This window comes from Nicotiana tomentosiformis, chromosome 1 (genome assembly GCF_000390325.3).
Source record: "Nicotiana tomentosiformis chromosome 1, ASM39032v3, whole genome shotgun sequence".
In the NCBI taxonomy this organism is placed as follows: Eukaryota; Viridiplantae; Streptophyta; class Magnoliopsida; order Solanales; family Solanaceae; genus Nicotiana; species Nicotiana tomentosiformis.
In genome coordinates, this window is record NC_090812.1 from 18,445,181 (window position 1) to 18,467,967 (window position 22,787).

General features: G+C 35.1%; 2 protein-coding genes across 2 annotated transcripts; one reads left to right on the plus strand and one right to left on the minus strand.

Annotated features, from left to right (window-relative positions):
• Window positions 1–1,011: 1,011 nt before the first annotated feature.
• Window positions 1,012–2,130, minus strand: LOC104089748 (serine/threonine-protein kinase-like protein At5g23170). Its single transcript, XM_009594717.3, has one exon. The coding sequence runs from the start codon at window positions 2,128–2,130 to the stop codon at window positions 1,012–1,014; it is 1,119 nt and encodes a 372-aa protein (XP_009593012.1).
• An 11,736-nt stretch (window positions 2,131–13,866) lies between these two features.
• On the plus strand, window positions 13,867–15,351 carry LOC138903754 (serine/threonine-protein phosphatase 7 long form homolog). The gene is made up of 3 exons (XM_070192329.1): window positions 13,867–14,442; window positions 14,559–14,744; window positions 15,304–15,351. Exons 1-3 carry the CDS (start codon window positions 13,867–13,869, stop codon window positions 15,349–15,351), a joined length of 810 nt encoding a protein of 269 aa, XP_070048430.1.
• Window positions 15,352–22,787: the final 7,436 nt, after the last annotated feature.

A 22,787-nucleotide genomic window follows, 5' to 3' on the forward strand; every position in this document is an offset into this window, starting at 1 on the left:
CAATTAATGTTCAAGAAAAATAAGACATTACATGATCGTGATTTGTCATATTTAAGTACGACGAAAATTTGTCTAATCAAAACTTTTTACATTGTAATCAAAAACTAAAACCTAAGAATTGTATGATGTTAATTGTTAACCACGTTGAATATAATGTTTCATTTCCAAAATCACGAAAAGCTAGCATGTCGGGTGAATTAATCTCTTAAAAGAAGTAGGGAGTAGGTAAAAATAAGGAAATACATCAAACACAAATTTTCTTTTTATTTTTATTTTAATTATCTCACTAGTCAGACTAATTTGGATTTATCTTCATAACATTTATTTAATGCGAAAGCGTTTCTTACCGAATTATAAAACACATATGTTGAAAACGCGAGTTGCAAAATAAAGGCAACAAACATTATCCCCAATGTAAATGTTGGAGAAGTCTTGCGTATTTGACACAAGAATTTCCCAATAAAAAGCCATAGATAGAAGCGTAACATCACAAAAGAATGACACGGCATATTTAGAAAAACACACAAAATAATAGATTACAATATCTCTACCTACTTTTGAGAATCTTGTGTTTGGAAATAATGCATGCGCCTAAAAGTCGACATTTCCTTTTCTATAATCTATAGTAGTACGTGATTGGTAATCTCATCATTGACCCACTCCGAGTTTCTCCACTCAACCGATCGAGTCATCCCCTCTCATTGACTCAGTTTGGGTTTTGCTCAAAACGGAATTCCCCAAAAAGTAGGATCGGAGTTTTCTGCTTCGATAAAAGCAATATAATCGTAACAGGCAATTAACCTCATCATCAATCATTCATTACTCTGAGGTGGATATTACATTATCTGCTAAGTTCAATTGAATCAACTAATTTTGACACATAACATGAATATTCAACTAAAATTAGTAAATTTTGTAATAAACGTTAAACATGCAATGAATTCAACAACAAGAAGATAAAGATTGAACGATTGAACTCATCAAATTGATATTCTGGATCATCGTCTGCATCTACTGTATGGCTTTATCCGCCAATATCTCCCTAATCAACAACTTCCCTCTTGACATATCCATTTCTACCTTCCCTTCATGTTGTGCACAAGTCTTGGCAACTGTGGTAGTAATAATAATATTGCAATCTTTTCTGCATCTTTTTCGTTTCCTTTTCAAAAGTGTAAGGCTACGTAATATATTCCACAAAGGATACTTAGTTGGTTCTATTATCACATTCTCCATTTCCTTCACAATTTCTTGGATTGATGGTCGAGTTATTTTCTTTGGAGAGACACAACGTGTAGCAATGCGTAACATGTTCTTTATCGTGGCTTCCATATACCATGGCACATGCATTCTTTTGTCACAAATTTCCAAATCACGTCCTTCTTTAATCAATATGATTGCCCAATCAACTATAGAAACGGGTGATTTTGAAACATCAATCACTTTTCTTGAAGACATAATCTCAAGGAGTAATACTCCAAAACTAAATATATCATTTTTCGTGCTTAATTTGCTTGGTTTGGTGTAACTAGGATCTAAGTATCCGATCGTGCCAGCAGGTCGAGTCACCGAGTTGGAACGATGACTCGGCGAGTAGGGATCGTCATCTTCGCAATCAGTTTTCAACCTTAGGGCAAGTCCAAGATCAGCTAACTTAGCATTCCAATTTGAATCAAACAAAACATTAGTAGACTTAATATCTCTATGAACAATTGAAGGCTTAGTTTGGTGAAGAAATTGGATAGCTTTGGCTACTTGAATTGCCACTTGGGCACGTTTAGGCCAAGGAGGAGGGACATTTTTTGCATGTATCATTTCATGTAGAGTGCCATTTGGCAAGTATTCCATGATCAGAAAAGTTTCATTCTTGGCCGAGTTGTTATTACTCGTTCCAAGAAAATTAACGATGAGAGAGTTTTCGAACAGAGATGATAAAATACTTACTTCATTTTCTAATTTGGAGTAGTCTTGAATTTTTTGAAGTCCCAATGATTGCTTCTTTATGGCTATGATTTTACCATCTTCTAAAATGCCTTTGTATACATATCCATGGCTTCCTTTACCAATGAGTCTTGATTTTGAGAAGTTCTCTGTGGCTTTTTCAAGCTTTTCATACTCAAATACCTTCATTTTTTTCTCGTCTAGACCTTCTGCTGCTTCCTCTTGTTTGACAAGAAGATGTAATGAAAATCAGAAACTTTGGTTGTTGAAAACCATATTTTGGTTATTATGAAATGAACATTCTTTCTGTTGTGACTTTGGAGGTTTAATATATAGAAAACAAGGGAATATTTATGGCTTACACCTTAGGCAGCTAATAATTTTTCTTAGTTTATTCGAGTTTGCTTGTATTTATTGTCATTCTAAATTCAGTAATATATACACAAAACACGTAAATGTATCTGCAATTACTATTGATTTGTGTAATCATGATGCTTGTTTCTTAAAACGACCAAATCTAATGAATTTAAGTTTTATATATTGACAACGTTAATATTTTTTTTAAATATATTATAATTTAATTGGTCCCAACATATCGCGATTATCTACCACAGATCACGATTATCCACCACCTTTCTAGGTTAACTACACATTTTTAGGGTAACCACTTACTTTAGCCGAATTTTTAGAAACTAAGCGTATAAATACTTTCCGATTAGTGGAGAAAACTTATTACTATAGCTGATGAAACATAAGGTGTACTACCTTCTTTTCTCATTCATGTTAAGTTTACAAAATTGCATATTAGCAAACCTAAATATCGAAAGTCGTGGTAAATAAATGGAGTGAGTAGGAAGATGCTACAAGTACAATTCCAACTAGAGAAAATAAGATTATTGGGCTTTTTTCAGTGGTAGGGTTAATAAAAAAATAAACTAAGGAGCAGAAAAGAAAAAGTGAAGAAATTGGGCAGAACAAAAGGCAAAGGTACTAGTATAAGAGAGTGGTAAAATTAGCTGGTTCTTGGCCCCTGCTCTCCTTTAGTGCCTTTTTCAGACTTTTTTGTGTACCAGATTGGCCAGTGAAAATTTTCTGGGGATCTAAAAACGATTCTCATTTTATGGAATTATTAGGTCTTAATATGCTCATATCGCTTTTGTAAAAGCTGAAGAAATCTTTTTCATATTTTAGTTTCGTTGTCTCGGGCTGTCTCTTCCTTTTTTAGCTTTTTGAACTTTAGAAATTCCATTCTCATTTTACTCCTGGTCACAGCCACAATCACCCATTAACAACAATTCTTACGAAATGTTCTGATTCGATCTCTCGTATATCAAAATTCATGATTTTTTTTTTTCAGATCGAAGGAGTTGGTCTTTTTCTTATTCTCTAGTTTAAAATTTTGTTTTCCAACCTCAAAATGTCATTAATTTTTTTTATCAACCAATAGTTTAGGAAACTAATCTCTAGTTTTATTTTTTGGAATACGTTTAGAAAGAGTGTTAGTGTTAATTATAACGTGAAAACATAACCAGTACATTTAAGCAATACTTCTCCTTGTCCAAAGTGGGTCAAGCAGTTTCTACACTTGGTAGATATCAGTAAACTATTTTTTGAAATGCCAAAAATTGCGTTATTATTAACACTAACAGTAACACTTGGTACTCATATTACAGACAGTTAAAAAATTTAGGTAATGTTTTCATAAATCATAACCATGCTAGTTTAAAACTTCACCTACAACTTTTTATTTTATTTTTTGGTTTCAAGCATTCAATATTCAAAATTGGATTCGCACAACAAAGGCACATATAGAGTAGTAAAATGCTCCATGCCGAAGGATAACTCTATTTTCATGCTCGGCCCAACTTAAGATTGTGGATGTACTGGATTTTAGCCAACAATTTCTACTGGCAATAGGAAGCAAGTGAGCTGTTTATCTCGTTGTTACAAGTCCAGAGCAATGGCACTAATAAAAGCCCAGTACTCAACAAACTAGGGATCTTTACACAAATAGCCGATCATATTTATCGTTTACTTTTTCTAACCATATACATAGATTATACATTTATTATACATAATTATATACATATAATACATAAATTATACATACATTATATCTCCAACGAAAGCTATAAAGGCAGGGAAAGAAGAGCCTGTTTTAAAGCCCAAAACGTCTAATATTTGAGTTTGGGATACTTGTTACCTTTTCTTTTTTGTCAAGGGTAAGAAGCCATTTAAAATATTTTTGCAAGGAAGTACATTTACAATACTTATGTAACACCAGAATGTTAACATAGGAGTATAATTTAACAAGAATACTCATACCGTGGTGCAATCTGATAATACTTCTACGTCTCAGAATCTTCGTTTATACTTGTTAATCATTAGGTCAAGACTTGACTTGTTTCAAATTTAAAAATACCTTACCTTTATTTCACCTCCCATATGCTTCATTGTCAAATATTCATGAGCTTATTCAATTCAGTCAATGTAAAACATTTTTTTGGTTTCCCACCCGATATTCGGTACCCATATTGGGGCCCGACTAAATGTAGATTCGCGCCGAAAAATCCCACATTGTGGGGGTAAAGCACTCTCTAACAAAGGCGAATCCATACTCAGGGACTCGAACCCGAGACCTCGCCGTTATAACTCTCTCTAAGATGCTCGACATCGACCTTGATGTACGACGACTTCTCGACCTTGATCTTCGCTTACTCTTCGATCGCACCCTCCATCGCTTCACGGACCACTTCGACCTTGGGCGCGTCTTTGTTGAAGTCGTACTGATAACACGTGGCAGTCTGTGAATGCCTCCTTAATGTTAACATGATTTGATCATATCGAAGATAATTTTTTACCCATACAGAATTCAGGAAAGGAAAAAATCCTTAGTAGAAAACGCTTCTCTCTTTAATTAATCTCATGCACACAATTTTAGACTAATTGAACTGGTCGATACTGGATATCTGTTATTAAGCAAAGAAAATAAGTGATATCTGAACCAATTTACACATCTTGATTAATCCTACTTGCATCACTGTGAGCTCTCCAACTACTAAGCATGAAATATTTCTACCGAGCAAAACTAAGATAAATTGAACAAATTAAGAAACAAAAAGGGAAGAAACCAAATAAGATCAGCAAATAATCTTCATTCGCTTTAAACTTTTTGATGGACAATTTTTTTCCAATGAGAAGAGGCTTTCCACTCAGTTTTAAAGGGGTTTTAGGCCTTCATGGCCTTTTACAATATTTGAATTTAAAAAAATATCTTTTTCATATCTCTTATGTGTAAAAATAAATCTCTCTTGTATAAAAAAAGATATGATGTCATAAAACTAAGTACAAGTTTGTAATGGGCCACAAAATCAATTGACCCAACATTTTTCGAAAAATATTTTCCCATTTTTCACTGTTTGGTTGCACAAAATAGTTTAAAAAATATTTTCCTAGATATCACATTTTCCTGAAATTGGAGGAAAATGACTTTCCTAGAAAAAGTTAAGAAAATATTTTCCCCACCTACCCTCACATCTAACCCCAACTCCCTCCCCCCTCTCTCCCCACCCCACCTCTCCCACCTCCTCTCTCCAAAAATATTTTTTTTTCAGATTTAATTTTTTTTCTTTTTCGTCACCACCCACCGGCTAACCCCCGATCGAAATTTATTTTCAATTTATTTTTTGTATTTTTCATTTTCTGTAATTTCTTCTCTACAGCACACCGCAACCCCCCTCCCTCCGCCCGTGCAATTGTTTTTCTTGTATTTTCAATTTTCTGCAATAGTTTGGAAAATATTTTCCGCACCACCCACTCCCCCTCCCCCCGCATGTTTTTTTACTTTTTTTTTTTTGTATTTTCAATTTTCTATTTTTTCGTTTTTCTGCACCACCCACCCCCGTTACCCCCCCTCCCCACGATAATTTTTATTTTATTTTCAATTCTGATATTTTTATTTTTCAGTTTACGGTTTCAAAATTTTACGAGTTATAAAGTTATGAGTTTAGAAGTTTGCGGGTTTAGAGTTTAGAAATTATAGAGTTTACGGGTTCGAAAGTTTAGCGGTTCGGAAGTTTATGAAATTTGTGGGTTCGGAAGGTTGTTGGTTCAAAAGTTTATGGCTTCATGTTTATTGTATCTAAATTATTTATGAATACTTTAGAGAAATTATATTCCTTAATTTGAGTACCAAACACCGAAAAATGAGTAAGATTACAATTTGTTTTTTAAGAAAATATTTTCTTGAAAAATATTTTACATGAAAAATATCTTTCGTGTTACCAAACACACCCTAAAGTTAAATCTAGCAATGTTTTTAATTTTGATATGTATAGATGTACAAATAGCACGGGGGTATACTGTAAGTTACATAAAATTTGCAAATGGACCATTCTACACAGTAATAAGGGTGTGTTTGGTACGAAAAAAAATATTTTCAACCATTCTACACAGTAATAAGGGTGTGTTTGGTACGAAGAAAAATAGTTTTCGAAAAATATTTTCCAATTTTCAATCTTACCAATCTATTCCCCATCCCTACCAACCCCCCACAAACCCACCCCAAACCCCCATCTACCCACTCCAACTCTTACCCCCACTACACCCCACCTTCCCTAGCCTCGTCCATCACTCACCCTAAATAAAAATATTATTAATAGTATTTTCTTTTTTATGTCATAGATACATATTTTTTTTCATTTCATCAACTGAGTATTTTCTTTTCATAATATAAAAAAAAGTATTTTTTACATTTTAACAAAAAAGTTACTTTCTTTTCATGATGTAGAAAAAATATTTTCTTTCATTTCAATAAAATAATGAAGTAAAAAGTATTTTTCTTTCATTTTAACAAAAAGAGTATTTTCTTTTCATGATGTAGAAAAAGTATTTTCTTTCATTTCAATAAAGTATTTTTTTTATTTTAATAAAATGAGTATTTTCTTTTCATGATGTAGAAAAAGTATTTTCTTTTATTTTAATAAAATGAGTACTTTATTTTTTAACTAAAAAAAAGAGTATTTTCTTTAGTTATGGAGCACAAATTTCAATGTTGTTTTTGCGTAAAAATATAAAGCATCACATTAGTTCCTTTGGGTTTGTGTGAATTTTTTGAAAATAATTAAATTCTTGAAGAAAATAGAGTTCTGAAAACGTTGGGTACTTTGGGGGAGGGGGGTGGAGGTGTAAGGAAACATGTGGACTTGGGAAAAAGGGGGTGAGGAGAGTACCATAAAAAAATATTTTCCTAAAAAAATATTTTCTACTCTCTAACCAAACACTAGAAAATATTTCCGAAAATATTTTTCTACTCACCAACTAAACAAGGGAAAATAAGTGATAAAGCCACTCATTTTCCATGAAAACATTTTCTGTCATATCAAACACACCCTAAATGCTGTACAAGGAAGCAAGTTCAAAGATTAGTACTATCTTCCTAACCTGTAGAGGCAATAATGTTTCATAAAAGAAGGAATTGGACTCTTAACCAAGATGGAAAAACCTTGAGGCAAAATAAACCCCTTTCTTTTAAGGAATTGTCACAATTCTAAACTTATAGGCTTTGTGTTTTGTAGTATGATTCTTTAGGTCCATTCCTATTTTAGAATTTTAGAAGAATCCTTTTTATTTGGAATTGTAGTAGTGATAATGCTTGTATTGGCATCTTGAACTAGAATTCTACCAATTATGCTATAACCTTCTTTGTTGCGAATTTCAATAATGAATAAAAATAAATTAATAAATCTCTTACATTGATGTATTTTCACTATTTTTATGACTACTTGACCAATAAATTCACAAAGAGTGTCAGTATAAATCCAGCAAATTATGACTTTTGGTTGATATATATTAGATGCAGTAGTTGTCATAAGTTGGGTAAAACCCACATTTATCATTCTAGTACTAAAACAATTAGAATTACCACACCGTAATCATTGCCTTGCCCCTGTACATTGCTTTTCTTCTTTTGTTTTTTAAAATTGGGAAAGTGTTCATGCAAAATGGTAACTATTGATTTGAGTTAAAAAATATTGACTACATAATTTTCACTTTAGATGCACTACTCTCTTTAATTAGGTTGGCTATCTTTTGGACTTTTCTCATCTAAATGCAATCTTTCTTTTCACCACAATCTATTAGCCTTTAACCCACAAATGATTGCATTTAAACGTGTAGCTTTGCTATTGATCATTTGAACTAATAAATATCTTTGAATCATTACTTAAATATCTCCCCTCATTTCAATTGTTAAAAAGCCTTCAATGTTGAATTCTCTGCTATTTGGTTATATTTCTTAGTTTTTTTTTCCCCTATGGTCTAACTGGGTACCCTGGTGAATCTATACTTTACTAGTGGAGAACATATAAAACTGATAGAGCTCAAATATCTATTTCGTTGTTATTCTTTGTCGTGTTCCTGTTTTACACGTCCCTTTAAAAAAAAATAGGAGGGATTTGGACTATTTTACTTTTATTTATATCTTAAGATATAATCTTTCTTCATTGAATATTTACTCTATTTATGAGTTATCTCCTTCTTCAAGAATTGTTATTAAGGATAAAATGAAAAAAATATAATTAATATTATATCGAACTTCTAAAATGACAAATAATTTGAAACAACTATTTTTAGAAATATAACAGATAATTTGAGACGGAGGGAGCACAATTCATACACTTTAGTTCACCTTTTAGAAATATAATTAGTGTATATATGTGGTGAAAAGCTTAATAAATTGACTATTCCAACATTTGTGCTTGATAACAAAATTAACTCAATGGCAAAAAAAAAAAAAAAAAAAAAAAAGGGAAGAAGAAGAAGAAGAAGAAGAAAAAGCAGCAGCTGGAAAGTCAGGATTATATTACAAAATATCGACATTTGCACTTGATAATAGAATTTACATCATTTTAAAATGGTGGAAAACCCATTAGCAGCCCAATTGATCAAAATTTAAATATAATTAATTTGAAGCCCCGGAAAAATTCAGACAATAATTATATCTTTTGTACCAAAAGGGTATTCAATGTAGATATATTTTTTATACCCCCATTGTGGAATTCAGCTGTACAAAACTAGTAAAATGAAATGATTGGGGGGTGGGGGGTAGCAGAATTCAGGTGCGGTAAAATTCCTATTTATTACCCTAATATGGTAAGTAACTGGGTCAAGTTCACTCACCACAATTACTTTCAAACAAAAAAAGAATATTTAATCTTTGACTTGGTTATAGGTGCATTGATTTTTTTTACCAGCATATATAGTACAAATCAGCTGATCATGTGGTACCAATTGAAATATTCAGAAAAACTAGTCAGTCAATAATTCCACACACACGTACGTACAATTTCATCAGAGAAAAATGAGAGAGGTAGTTTCTTGCAATAAATTATCTCATGGTAGGGTCAATTTTTAGGTACTGTATCTCTTTCTCTTTTTTCCCTCTCGAGTGTCGATTCTCAAACTGTTCAATAACCTTGGAAACGTACAATCAACTAAAAAAGGCGAAATAAATAAATAATAAATGAGATGGAGTTAAATACCTCAGTGGTATGAATTTGGACTAGTTAAAATCGGCTAAATTAATATCATAATAATTACTGGGTCAAAATGGACAAAAAAAATGTGCAGCAATTTAACTCGCCTAATACTTGATTTAAGTTATATTTTTATTGGTTAATTTTGATACCCTTAAGATCACCCTATATACTTGATGTGGGATATATATACCTTTATATAACTTAAACACCAAACTAATGTGGGATTAAGTCACAATATTTGTTGCTGTATATCCCTTACCTAAATGTCCGACATTTTAATTCTCTCAAATCACTGGGAAAGAAAATATTACCTAAATTGTAAAAAATACCCAAAAATAACTCATGTGGAAATCTTTGTAAGGTTGCTAGAAGAAACAAACTCCAGAAACCAAAATGGAGAAAAATCTTCTTAAAACAAAAGAAAATGATAGCATTTCCAACCAACGATTGTACAACAAAATTGAAGCTCTTACTATAATCAAGTTGTTGAAAAGAAAGGAGATTAATTGAAGAAAGGGACATTGATAATGAGAGCCAAATTACCAGTAGCTGTCTAGCTTGAAATGACTTACGTGCACCATTTTATAGGATGATAATAAAGTCTTATTCCATCAATAACAGATTTCACACCTCTAATTGAATTTTTTTTTTTATTTTTTTATTCTGATGATCTCTAGTCTTCTAGCATGTCCATAAACAACAACCACAATAATAGCAACAACTCAGTATATTCCCACTAGCGGAATCTGGAGAGGGTAGTGTGTACGCATATCTTACCCCTACCCTGGGTTATAGAGGCTATTTCCGATAGATCATCGGCTTCCTCCCTCCAAGAACTCCCCACCTTGCTCTTATGGTGACTCGAACTCACAACCTCTTGGTTGAAAGTGGAGAGGCTCACCACTGGAGCAACCCACTCATATCCATAATAAGATTCTAGAAATGATTTGCTTTAGCTTATTTGTTGTTAAGACAATAACCTATTATGAACAGTTTAAGGAAAGGTGCCTCTATATTCTCCTTTTTTTAAAAAGAAAATCTTCTTCCAAATAATTTCTTAATTAAAAGTTTACGGTGTCTAGTTAGGTATACTCATAATCGACCTATTCTTGTGTCCACCTCTCTCATTATTGATACTAATATCTCTTGAATTTTGACAAATTAATTTAATAAAGTATTCAAATATTTTATATGGAAAAGGGACAAAATTATTCCTAACCTATTCGCTTAGGTTTAAAAATACTCTTCGTCCACCTATTAAAAATTTGGTACCTTATTGTTTATTGGTCAAAATTAAAAATTCCACTCTGACCCAGATCTGATCCGTAAATAACACGATTCATCTTAGTCGTTCCAACCGCTAAACCCCTTTTAGCCCCTCAAACACCTGATTCCGTACACGACTCATAATCCTATCATTATTTAGGTTTCATTTGTCAAAATTTCATTTTTTTTTTATTAATTTATTATTTGGTACCCTATCCCTTTCCCCATTCATTTTCCCCAACTTAATCACCGCCAACAGTTTCCCAACCAAATCACTGTGAAGCTAATTTGCTCACATATTTCAATTAACTCCAAAAAACTACATGGTGGCACAACAAATATAACTTTGACAGAAAGATAACTTATTAATTTAATTCCAAAGAATATCAGATTTCACTCAGAAAATTGATTTAACAAAAAGATGTTAATTAAAATAAAATTAAGGCTGAAAATTCTGTGTGGAAGAGGGAAATCCATGGGTATTGAAGGGTAAGATCTGAAAGTTGACGTCGATGTTGGTCCTCTATCGACATTGGTGAGTTAGTATGCTTTGTCCACGGAGGAGGATGATTAGAGAAAATATGGAGTGGGAGGGCAGGGATGGAAGAGGAGAAGTTGAGAGGTGAAGTTAGACCATTTTAAAATATGGATCATGGATCTAGTATGTATATTTTGGATCATGGAGTGGGTTAACAAGTGGATGTGGGGTGAGGTTATAATTTAAGCCAATAGAAAATTAACACATAATAAGTAATAAAACTTTTTCTTAATCAAAATAGGGTCGTTCATTTTTTCGGGTAAGAGTGGGCCGAAATGTTAACATTAGGGGCAATTTTTACAAAATAGGCGGACAAAGAGTGTTTTTAAACCTAAGCGAATATGTTAGAGACAGTTTTGGTCCTTTTCCATTCATATACTCCTCCGCTACTAAAAAGAAGGAAGTGCAATGAAATGATTGCGATTAATTCACCTATAACAACAAGTTTTAAGTTCGACCTCTAAGAATATAATAAATGGAAAATATTTTCGTAAGAAACATTTTACCGTGCTAGTAAGCTTTCGTATACTAGTATAAATGGTTAAATGGGAAGAAAAAAAATAAGGAGTACGAGAAGTACAAAATTTGCTTCCTTTTCTTTTGTTGGTTTCTTTGATAAATGATACTCCAATTTTGAAACAACTAACTTGATGAATCCCACCAAACCTTCTGTATTTTCACCACAGTGAAGGTACACTTATGATTTGCTATTGGACCATTAGGACAAACCCCTAATTGATGTTGAAAGTGACATATGATATATTGACACTTTCTCACAAATGCACTAAAATAAAGGGGTAGTTAAGAAAAAAAAAGAAAAAGAAACTCACTTCTTTATAAAGTTTTGGATTAAGATAAAGTTATCGACTACCCAGCAAACTTTTATAATTAAATACCGTTCTGTATGTTGTATGAATTATAGATTAAATGTTCAAATTGTAAAAGCAGCCAATAATGCTTGCATTAGGATAGACTGTCTACATTACATCTTTGAAGTACGGTCCTTCACTGTACCATGTGCGAAGTCAAGATGTTTTGTGCACTAACTTCCTCGCGATGCAAGTACACTTTTTCTAAAGGACTTACTATTATGTTTGCATTTACTTTTACCTCATCACCAGATCACAGATTTGAAATAAAATATATAGAGAAAGGGCGAGAGAGGTAAAGTTGCAGCTTTCAGTAACTTTAGGGTAACTAACCCCACAAATTTCAGTCTCTTTTTTTTTTTCTTTTTTGAGTCATTCTGAACAGCAATGTTTTTTTTTTTAACCTTCTGAGGAAAGGAAATGGTAAATATTTGGAAGTGAAGAGGCAAAAAGTGGAACGTCAAAAGGGAACAGAAAGAAATGAGGATCAACATTGAATTAACATTATAACTGCATAGTAATTTGACACTTCAGTACACAATTTTCAGGAGTGTACTGTCCAATAATAAGTAGTACTGTTTCTTGTTTTGCCCAAAGGGGTTAACCCCTAGCTATAGGTTTGAATATTTCTGATACTATCAATTACTTCGAGTCCAGAACGCATTTGTGGTTCTTCTAGACAAATGTGACGGAAATGTATATTAAAAAAAAAAAAAAACCTTTCTATATGGAGTTTTGGCCGTTAAAGTATAGCACCCTTTAAAAGAGCGCTATATATATAACGACACTGTAAACTGCGCTATATAGTACTGATAAGACAGCTATGCATAGTGCGGTATATAACTGCGCTATATATGTAAAGCGCAGTTATATACCGCACTATACATAGATAAATAAACGTTCCCCCCTCCTTCTTCCCCACATTCAAACCAGACGACCTCCCCCCTCCCCTCCCAAATTTTCTTCTAAAAAATTGTAGTGGACCCCACCCGTCACACAAAAAGATGAGATTGTAGGTCCCACATCCTAGCCAAGCCTTCTATTATTGTGGTTTCCTCGTTTCGGGCTCAAATTTTTAATTCATCGACTTTCCGAAAAAACATAAATCGAAATATTCCGATTTAGTTTATGTCGAAACTCGTATAATAATGCATATTAATTATTTTGAATGTGTTTTTGTGATTATTTATTTACTTAAAAACTAGTGCCCTTTTAGCGTAGTAAAATGTAGAGCCTTTTAGCGTAGAATTCATGTAGTTTAAGTATCTTTTATACTGATAGATCAAACACAAACTCTGTCCAATTTACAAAAAAATAATTATTTAATTTACAGATCAAACATACAAAATTACGAAAATAATAAAATTGACACACATAAGAATTCAGGATAGCTTGGTGCTACTGAGCCTCAAATATCGAGCCTGAAACCCATAGATATATACTCTGTCCAATAAAAAATTGTATAATTATAAAAAATAATTATTTAATTTACAGATCAAACATATAATTAATGTTGTTTAATTTACAGTAGACGACATGGACGTGCCGCCTATGCATCCCGGACCTGTCTCCGATGAGCTATTAGTGTTACAGGGCGATCATAGGTCCGCCTACGTATGGGAGGGAGAGTTACTGGCCTAGACTCTCCACGCCAGGAGAGTGGACGACATGTGAAATTTTATGAAGGACAGAGATCTCCATCCCCGTGTAGTCCATGCGGGATAAGGGCTTCTACAGGATTTTGGAGATCGGGCGGCTGCAGCTCGACTGGTCTTTGATCACGGCCCTGATAGAGCGGTGGCGACCAGAGACGCACACTTTCCACCTGCCCATTGGCGAGGCCACCATCACGCTGCAGGACGTGGAGGTTTTATATGGGATGTATGTTGATGGACTGCCCGTTACACTGCCTCAGGCCATGAGAGAGATGACGCATGAGCAGTATTTGGACTTGCTGCAGCAGCTCACTGGATTCATGCCACAGGATGAGACTGCACACTCAGGGGCCAGTCGCATGAGTTTGACAGCTATTCTACAACATTTGGAGATATTGCACCCCGACATCACCGGCGAGACAGATGATCTGCATATTCATCGGTATATGAGGTTGCTGCTGCTCTTTCTGTTTGGGGGGGTCTTGTTCCTGAACACTTCGGGGAACCTAGTAAGCTTGCGATTTCTTTATCATCTTCAGCTGCTAGATGATTTACCCCAGTACAACTGGGGTGCTGCTCTTCTCGCCTACTTATACAAGCATCTGTGTCGGGCGAGCATGTGCACCCAACATGGCGTATGTGGATTTTTTCCGCTTCTACAAGTGACAACATATTCGAATACTCTATTCATTCCTTCCAATTCTATCTAGTCAAAATTTATCTTAAACTTTATATCAACTTTGTATGTTAGGTTTCGGCCTGGGAGCGGTTCCTACAGTTGCAGCCACCTCTACTACCATTACCTCCGGATGTATCATCTCCGTTTCTCCCTCTAGTTAGGAGGTGGGTTCTCCGGCATGGATATGTACGAGATTACGAGGCTCGGTATAATCTCCCCATTTGCAGGGATGTGTTGGATATGCTGGAGGGCGTACAGGTAAATGTATACCTAAACTTACTTCATACTCACGTTTTCTGTTGTTATTTGATAGATCATCTGGACGCCATACATCGACGACTTGATAGGTGGCTTGCCCGATTATTGCTCGGCCGACCGACTGATTTGGAGCACTTTCGTCCCGCTGATGTGCCTCGATATTATAGAGCATCATGTCACGGAGCGGGTACTTTGCCAGTTTGGTCGTTCGCAGTATATACCGAGGGGGCCTAGATGGGAGGCCACACATTATCAGCGGGATGATCGTTCCAAGGCGGACGACGCATATGTAGCATGGCTAAAGGCGCAGGTCCATACTTGGGACCAGCGAGCTGACCTGATTCCGCCCCCCTTCACAGATCCAGACGGAGACTATTCAGCTCTATATGCCTTGGTACCGCCGCGTTACCTGACTTTTTGTCGGGAATCCCATTCATCAAGCTGGCGGTCGGTACGTTCCATACGCCGGGCGGTATGAGGCCCTGGTATATTTTTTGTTATTATTAATTATATAATTATAACTTAATATTCTGTAGTTTATATTTTATACGTTGTGCAGGCTATTGGCCTACATATAGTCTACCAGATAGGACTGCAAATGCAGTAGCATGTCGGCGAGGGAGCGGCCGCTTTGCACGATTACGGCCGGCAGGTTGCAGAGATGGCTGCCCGGACACTGCAGCGAGCTCAAGAGGATCAGCGCTTGGGACACGACCCTGCTTATGTGGCGCCAGAGTAGTACCATCGAAGTAGGGGTATCGCACGAGGTAGGGGTGCCCCACGAGGCAGGGGTGCCCTCGAGGTGGGTGTGCCCCACGAGGCAGGGCTGCCGCACGGGGTTGAGGCCCCTGTTGATGATGTTAATGCTGATCTGCCGGGTGACCTACATGAGCCGAATGAGTATCCAGTAGCATGCCGTCATATAGCCTTACCGGAGAGGATTGGGAAGCATACTTCCCAGGTTCATCGACCGCTACTGAGGATTGGCCGACCCAAGATTTGGATAGTGGGCATCGGCTGAGTTATGGCTCATCATCACAGGCGCAGGTATGTTTGTATTAGTATTAAATTTAAATTTATTTTTTCTTTTCTCATTTATTTTCCATAACTTTATTAATTTTATTATTAAGGCTTCATCCTCGCCCGTCACGGAGGCCTATTTGTGCGATGCTGACATGGCTGCGACGGATGATTATATTCAGGAGCACGACGAGACCATGGTAAGACAATTTAAATTGTTGTGACTTAATATATACTTTCCTATACTGAGATGACTTATTCTTCTGTAGGTTTATACTGGACCGATGACCCCTTCTACCGATCCTGCCAGCACCACTGATGATTATGCTGCAGCGCATCCTGCTATAAAGAGGCACCGTGATGAGGATGATCCTGATAGCGTAGCTGAGCGGGATGGGATGCGCCTCAGGCCAGCGGCTGCATTGAAGAACACATGTTGTAGGACACGTTGATTTTTTTTTTTTTTTTTGTATTTTATGTAAATAATAACAATAATTTTTTATGTTTACATAATATGCGCATTATGTTTTTATTTCCCTATTCCTTCTTTATTTTAATACTACAACACAAACACAAAAAATAGCAACTTAACATAATTTAAATTCAGTATAACTAATGAAAATACATGACACAGGAACATAAAGATAAAGTAGTACACTCAACACATACATGTCATTGTTTAGTAACTGTCGCCCATTATTCTCTGCTCCAACCACTTAAATTTCTCTTCCATCTTATTTTTTTCTAATTCTGCCTCTTTCAGTTTCTCCTTCAACTCCGCAATTTCTTGTTTATATTCTTTTTCATATTCACACTGTTTCAAATCATGAAGATACTGCAAAGATCGTTTGTAGCATTCCTGCTTATAGGGTTCATCAATCCATACCTCAAAATTGCAAAAAGGTTCGTCGGGAATCCTATAAAACTTGTTCACACACATCCAGTAGCGGCGTCCAACTTCACCATCATCCCAACAGTCATTCATCATATATTTTTTGCCGCACTGGCACCTTAGTACATAAAGGCGTTCAGACATTTGTTAAAGCGTAAAAAAAACTTGCTTTTATGGTAAGTTTTGCTATTGGTTATTGTTAAGCACAAAAAATAACTAGAATGCGCCCGTTATTTATAGGCAAGGCAACACACATAACGTAGTATTTAACCGCGCTATATATATATTCACATAATGTAGTATTTAACCGCGCTATGCTTTGCGTATTAAATATTCTTTCAGATAGAAAATAACTTTTTCTCAGACGGGCATCTTTTCAGTTCGACAAGACAATACGCGTAATGTAGTATTTAACCGCGCTATATATATTCATATAACATAGTATTTAACCACGCTATATATATTCACATAACGTAATATTTAACCGCGCTATATGTATTCACATATTTATCAAAAATTTACCTTTAACTCAACTATTTTTTAACTATATTTATCAACTATATTTATCAAATATATTCACATATTTTTCTATTTTTTAATCCAATACTATTTTTGATTACATGAACGGGAGGGAGAAATGCATTAATTTAGTCAACTAGAAAATGTTAAATATCAATAAGATTTAACAATAATGGAAACATAATTTTATTTGATACATCTTGCAACATAAACAAAACAGCTACTTATTACAACATAAACTCATTGATAGTTGGTCACATTAGAAGAACACCCACCACGAGCTTGATTACCACCGCCACCCAAACCACCCGAAGGACATTTTTGATGGTCGTGTCCTGTTTGCGAGAATATACCACATTTGCGCGCATAAACGGTATCGCTAACATCCATTTGGTTCCGTATACGCGCTCTCTTCTGCACTTGTATTCGACGCAAATAGTCCTTGTTACACACCATTTTAAATTATTCCGGTGGCCAATAATGCTCAGCACCCACTGGCTGCAAACTGCCCACTATAGGTGTTTAAGTAAGCAGCAACACTATATTGTTTATCAACGTAGTTGTTTAGCCCTAAACTTGTATGTTGAAAGCACCTGATGACATGTGAGCATGATATGTGGTAGATGGACCATTTCCCACAAGAGCATAACCTTCTAAATTTATTTATGGTATATACATTATTCCCCCGATTTTGATAGATAGCGGTGCGAACTTCAAAATATTTCTATCGTGATTATACTGCAAAAATGAATGCCAATGTGCTCGCCGCTTGCATTTCTCAAATCTCTTCATCGGCAGTGGCATAAATTCAACACCCCTTTCCATCAATGACGTTGCATTTGCATCCCTTTCAACAAACCTCTCTGCCATTTGCTTGAACGACATTCGCACCATGGCAGTGACAGGCAATCCTTTTGCCGACTTCAATAACCCGTTGAAAGACTCTGACACGTTTGTAGTCAGAATTCCCCATCTTCTTCCACCATCCGCATGCAAAGTCCAATTGTGAAGCTCATGTCGCATCAACCAATGATAGGCTCTCTCATCTTCCTTCCTGGTAGATTTCATGTGCCTCCAGAATTTATGCTCTTGGTGGTCTGTTACTGCCATCCACATTAGATCATGCAGATCCTTGTTGGGATGTGCCTTCTGGAAATTGGCCTTAAAGTGCCTGATACAATAACAGCGGTAGGCATAAGGTTCTTGCCATGCAGGCAAGTTCTCTACAGAACTTAAGATACCACCATGCCGATCAGATATTAGACAAATGTCGGAACGTTGTTTGACAACGTGCTCTTTCAAATGGTTCAAAAATAACGTCCACGTCTCTTGGCTTTCATTGGCACAAATAGCAAAAGCTATAGGAAATATTTGTCCATTAGCATCTACTGCAACGACTATCAACAACTTGATATCATACTTTCCATAGACATGAGTGTCGTCTATGGATATTACCGGCCGTCAATGCAGAAAACCATCAATTGCTGGTTTAAATGCCCAGAACACGTAATTGAATATATATTCTGGTTTTCTCGGACTCCGCTCAAGCTTCCATTCAACAACAGTCCTGGGGTTAAAGTGTTGCAGTGCGACCATGCACTTGGGTAGAGCTACAAATGACTTATCCCAATTACCATAAATAATTTCAATCGCACGTTTGCGCCCGAGAAATGCCTTTCTTTTGGTAATGGTATGGCGGTGGACTGATGTAATGCACTATTTGATTTTATACCTTATAGACGCTTCAAGGTGTGGAATAAGGATAAGAGAAATCAAGTCAATATCCAAGTTGTAGTGATTCCCATTGAATGTGTCCATTTCATATATGTGGGTGGGAATGTATTTACCCACTTGCCACAAATCTGTTTTCTTCTTGCTCGCACGCAGCATCCAATGACAACCCGTAAACCATCTACGGCAAACAACCTTGTATACCTCCGGAGTAGACTCCTATACCGTCATCTCACGACACTCTTTTATGTTGTGCATTTTCGTCGCCCTACTTAGGCGCGCTTTATCAGGAAAAAGTATGCCATTTGCCAGTACCGTTGGTCTAGAATCATCCCACATTGCTGTCCGAATTTCATCAAAATCCCTTGTGAGAGCATCCACATCTTGCGTACTTGGTAAGTTATCAAGGTAGAAAATCTTCCTTGAATGAAACGACACTTGGGACTCGTACACTCTTGGTCTAACGGGGGGTGGAGCATACTCCCTTGTTAAATTAGGTCATTCATTCTCTTCCTCCTCATCACCATCCTCACGAGGGAAGGGTGTGCCATCTCCGGAATTATCGGCATTGTTGTCATAATCTTTGTTCTCTTACTCACTCTGTGCATCTACCAGATCCCGATTTAATATGTCGTCTTTGGGCAATTGAGTGAGGACATGTGGTTCAACTTGCTCGTTTTCACTGCACAAACAACAAAATAATAAGCTACTTCAATTAATAAATACTTTCCATATAGCTGTATCACTTCACTTACAAGTCGTAACGTGTTTGACATCCCTTGATGGACATTATTCTGTTGGTGATGACTCCCGGATGGACCACCATGATCCAACACACTAGAACTACGCATATTCCAACTGGGCGTGGGTTCATAACTTGTAAAAGTCATATCTGGCCGGTACCCCTTGTGAAATATATGAGTGTTAATACAAATTCAATACAATAAAAATATACATCGTAACACTAAGGAAAATTGAAGTTTACCACTCGTCTTGTGGATTATGTAAAGCAGGAGAGAAATTATTTCCTCGATCCTTATTCGCCCGTGGTGATAAGTTTAAATCAGGGAAAACTCTTTTATCCGGAACTTGTCCGGCAAAAACTGCTCCAGAATAACCACCCAATGACTGAGGGTTATCCCTACTATGCGCAACCTCATTATTGCGAACGTCTTCGACCTTGACGTACATTTTCAATATTTTTATCATAAGAAATTCCCGGTATTCATTCGGAGTCCTCAAAATATTCCTCAAAGTTTTATCATCGTCGATGTTAAACTCAGCGTAACAAGCAAACCCTTTGCGGAGTGACGGATTACAGATATCTTCCGGTTACTTTAAGGTTCACCGAACGTTTCCTCACACTCATTTTATTACATAACAACGATACCAATCTATCGTACTCCATTATAAGTGGCAACTTAACATGACACTGCAGAGATAAACTATAGCTCACAGAGTTATTCGCCACCATAACCTCACCCTCCCCAATATAATAAAACCCTTACTTTTCGCACTTCAGACATTATGAAAAAATGCTTGAGAATTTAACAAGAAGAAAAATTTGAACGAGAGTTAGGAATATTTTTGAATGAATTTTTGTAAAATCCTAACGCCTTTAAATAAGACAATGCCTAGCTCGGGGGGCTGAATTGTTTTAGGTATAGCGCTCTTTAGAGCGCTATACCCATTTGAATTATTGTTATGTCAGTTAAACGCAGGAGACTTATTTGTGGGACCACAAAACGGGTATAACGCAGTTTACAGTGGCGTTATATATATATATATATAACGCTCTTTTAAAGAGCGCTATACTTTAACGGCCAAAACTCCGTTAAAGTATAGCGCTCTTTAAAAGAGCGCTATATATAGAAAGGTCTCTTTTTTTTTTAAACACACATTTCCGTCACACTTATCCAAAAGAACCACAAATGGGTTCTAGACTCCAATTACGCCTACTAGTTTTTTTTTCTTTTTCTTTTGGAAAAATATTGTGATGTCATTTTCTTAAATTTTGTTAATTAGAAAAGGATTAAAAAGAAAAAATTGGAAGGTCTCAATCAATAACTCCTTTACAAATGGGAAATCAGACAGAGTTTGGGGTATGTAACAGTAAAATCCACAGTTACCACTGTCTTTGCTTAGCAAGCACAACAGTGAGCAGTTTTCTCTAAATTAAGAATAGTAGTAAGCAATTTTGGAATTGATATCTGGTCCCAATTTTAAAGAAACTGAACTCCTTCCTTCCCAATTCAATATGGTATTTGACCAGACATGTCGTTTGAAACATTTATCTTAATTAGTGCTCTCTTCGTTTCAAATTATTTGTCATGTTTCTCATTTATACGTTCATAAAAAAAATCTTAATTAGAAGGAATTTTTGACTATTCTACTTATGTTTTTCTCTCCGTAGAATATTTACTCTACTTATGTGCTATTTACATTTTCAAGAATAATTACTACTAACGCTAAAATAAAAAATATTTGATTATGTCTTGAACTTCTAAAATGACAAATAATTTGAGACAACTATTTTTTAAAAATTATGACTAATAATTTGAGATAGAGGGAGTAATATAAGTAATTACTCTTTTGTTCACTTTTACTTGTCCTTTATATTAAAAATTAAAAAGAAAAATTCGGTGCATTAAGATCCCGCTATGCACGGGGTCTTTCATATTAAAAATATATTTTTATTTTTATTTGTCCATTTTAACAAATCAAAAAAAAATAATAAATGAAATTTTCATATCAAATGTTAAAATTGAATAATTAAATAATTTTACACAAACGACAATGTTCTCCAAAAGAATTTCTCAAAAGATTATTTAATAAATAATTTTTCTTTAAAAAACTTTTATAGACAAAAATTCTAGCGAAAACTAAAATCAAACGCCTGGGGATCCTAACAAGTAAATCTATAGAGGTGATGCACAGAATCTTTACAACTAATACCAAGTCAATTTAGCACTACTATTTTAATGCATTTGTAAAATGAGTAAATATATACAATGAAAACTCTGTTGTTCCAAAATGAGTGGGTGAATTCAACTTTAAAAGCAGAGTCTCTTAATTGGGACAAAATGGGAACAAAAAAAGAAGAAAACATATTCAAAAGCAGATGCTCCAAATCTAAAAACCTCGAAATATCATGGCCAGAAAGAAAGAATAAAAGAAGCTTGTCTTCCTCTTTTCTTGCCAAAAATTAATGATGTAACTAATTTTTTAAATTATCAACGACATTTTAATACATTATAACCGATTTTGTTGTTTTTCTTTATCATCAAGTCTTAGTCAGGATTATTATACGCAAGTATATGCTCTTATAGTCGATTTAATTTGATAGTGTAAATTTATAACGGTGCACATAAATTAACCTCTTTATTGTTTGATTCTCAAAATATTATAATTGGCTTAAGATGATTGAGGATGAGGATGTGGGTTGGGTGTTACCTTATGCTTATTTATTTTATTATCTTTGTTTAATCAATGGGATATAGAGGAGTGGGTCCAGATGGGACTTGTCTGGCTGATTATTATTACAAGACTTTTTAAATATTTGTTGGGTTTTTGTTAAATATTTTATTAGCACAAGATAATATGACTACGGGCTACGGCCCTGCTCAATAATATTTTTTTTTTCCAAAAGTTTATTGGATTTTTGAAATGATAAGTGGACAAGGCTGTCCTTTTCCAGTGATGATAACTTCCCCAAAATTAAAGATCTTTGAATTATTTTAACAAGAAATTTTAGCAGGTATAGAGTTAGGACTTAGGAGTAATACCCAGTATAATTCAATCATTTATTAGAGGATTTATTCTCATTTAATGTCAGATCAATATGTTTAATTTTAGAGTTGTAACTCGTAATCAAAGTAAAA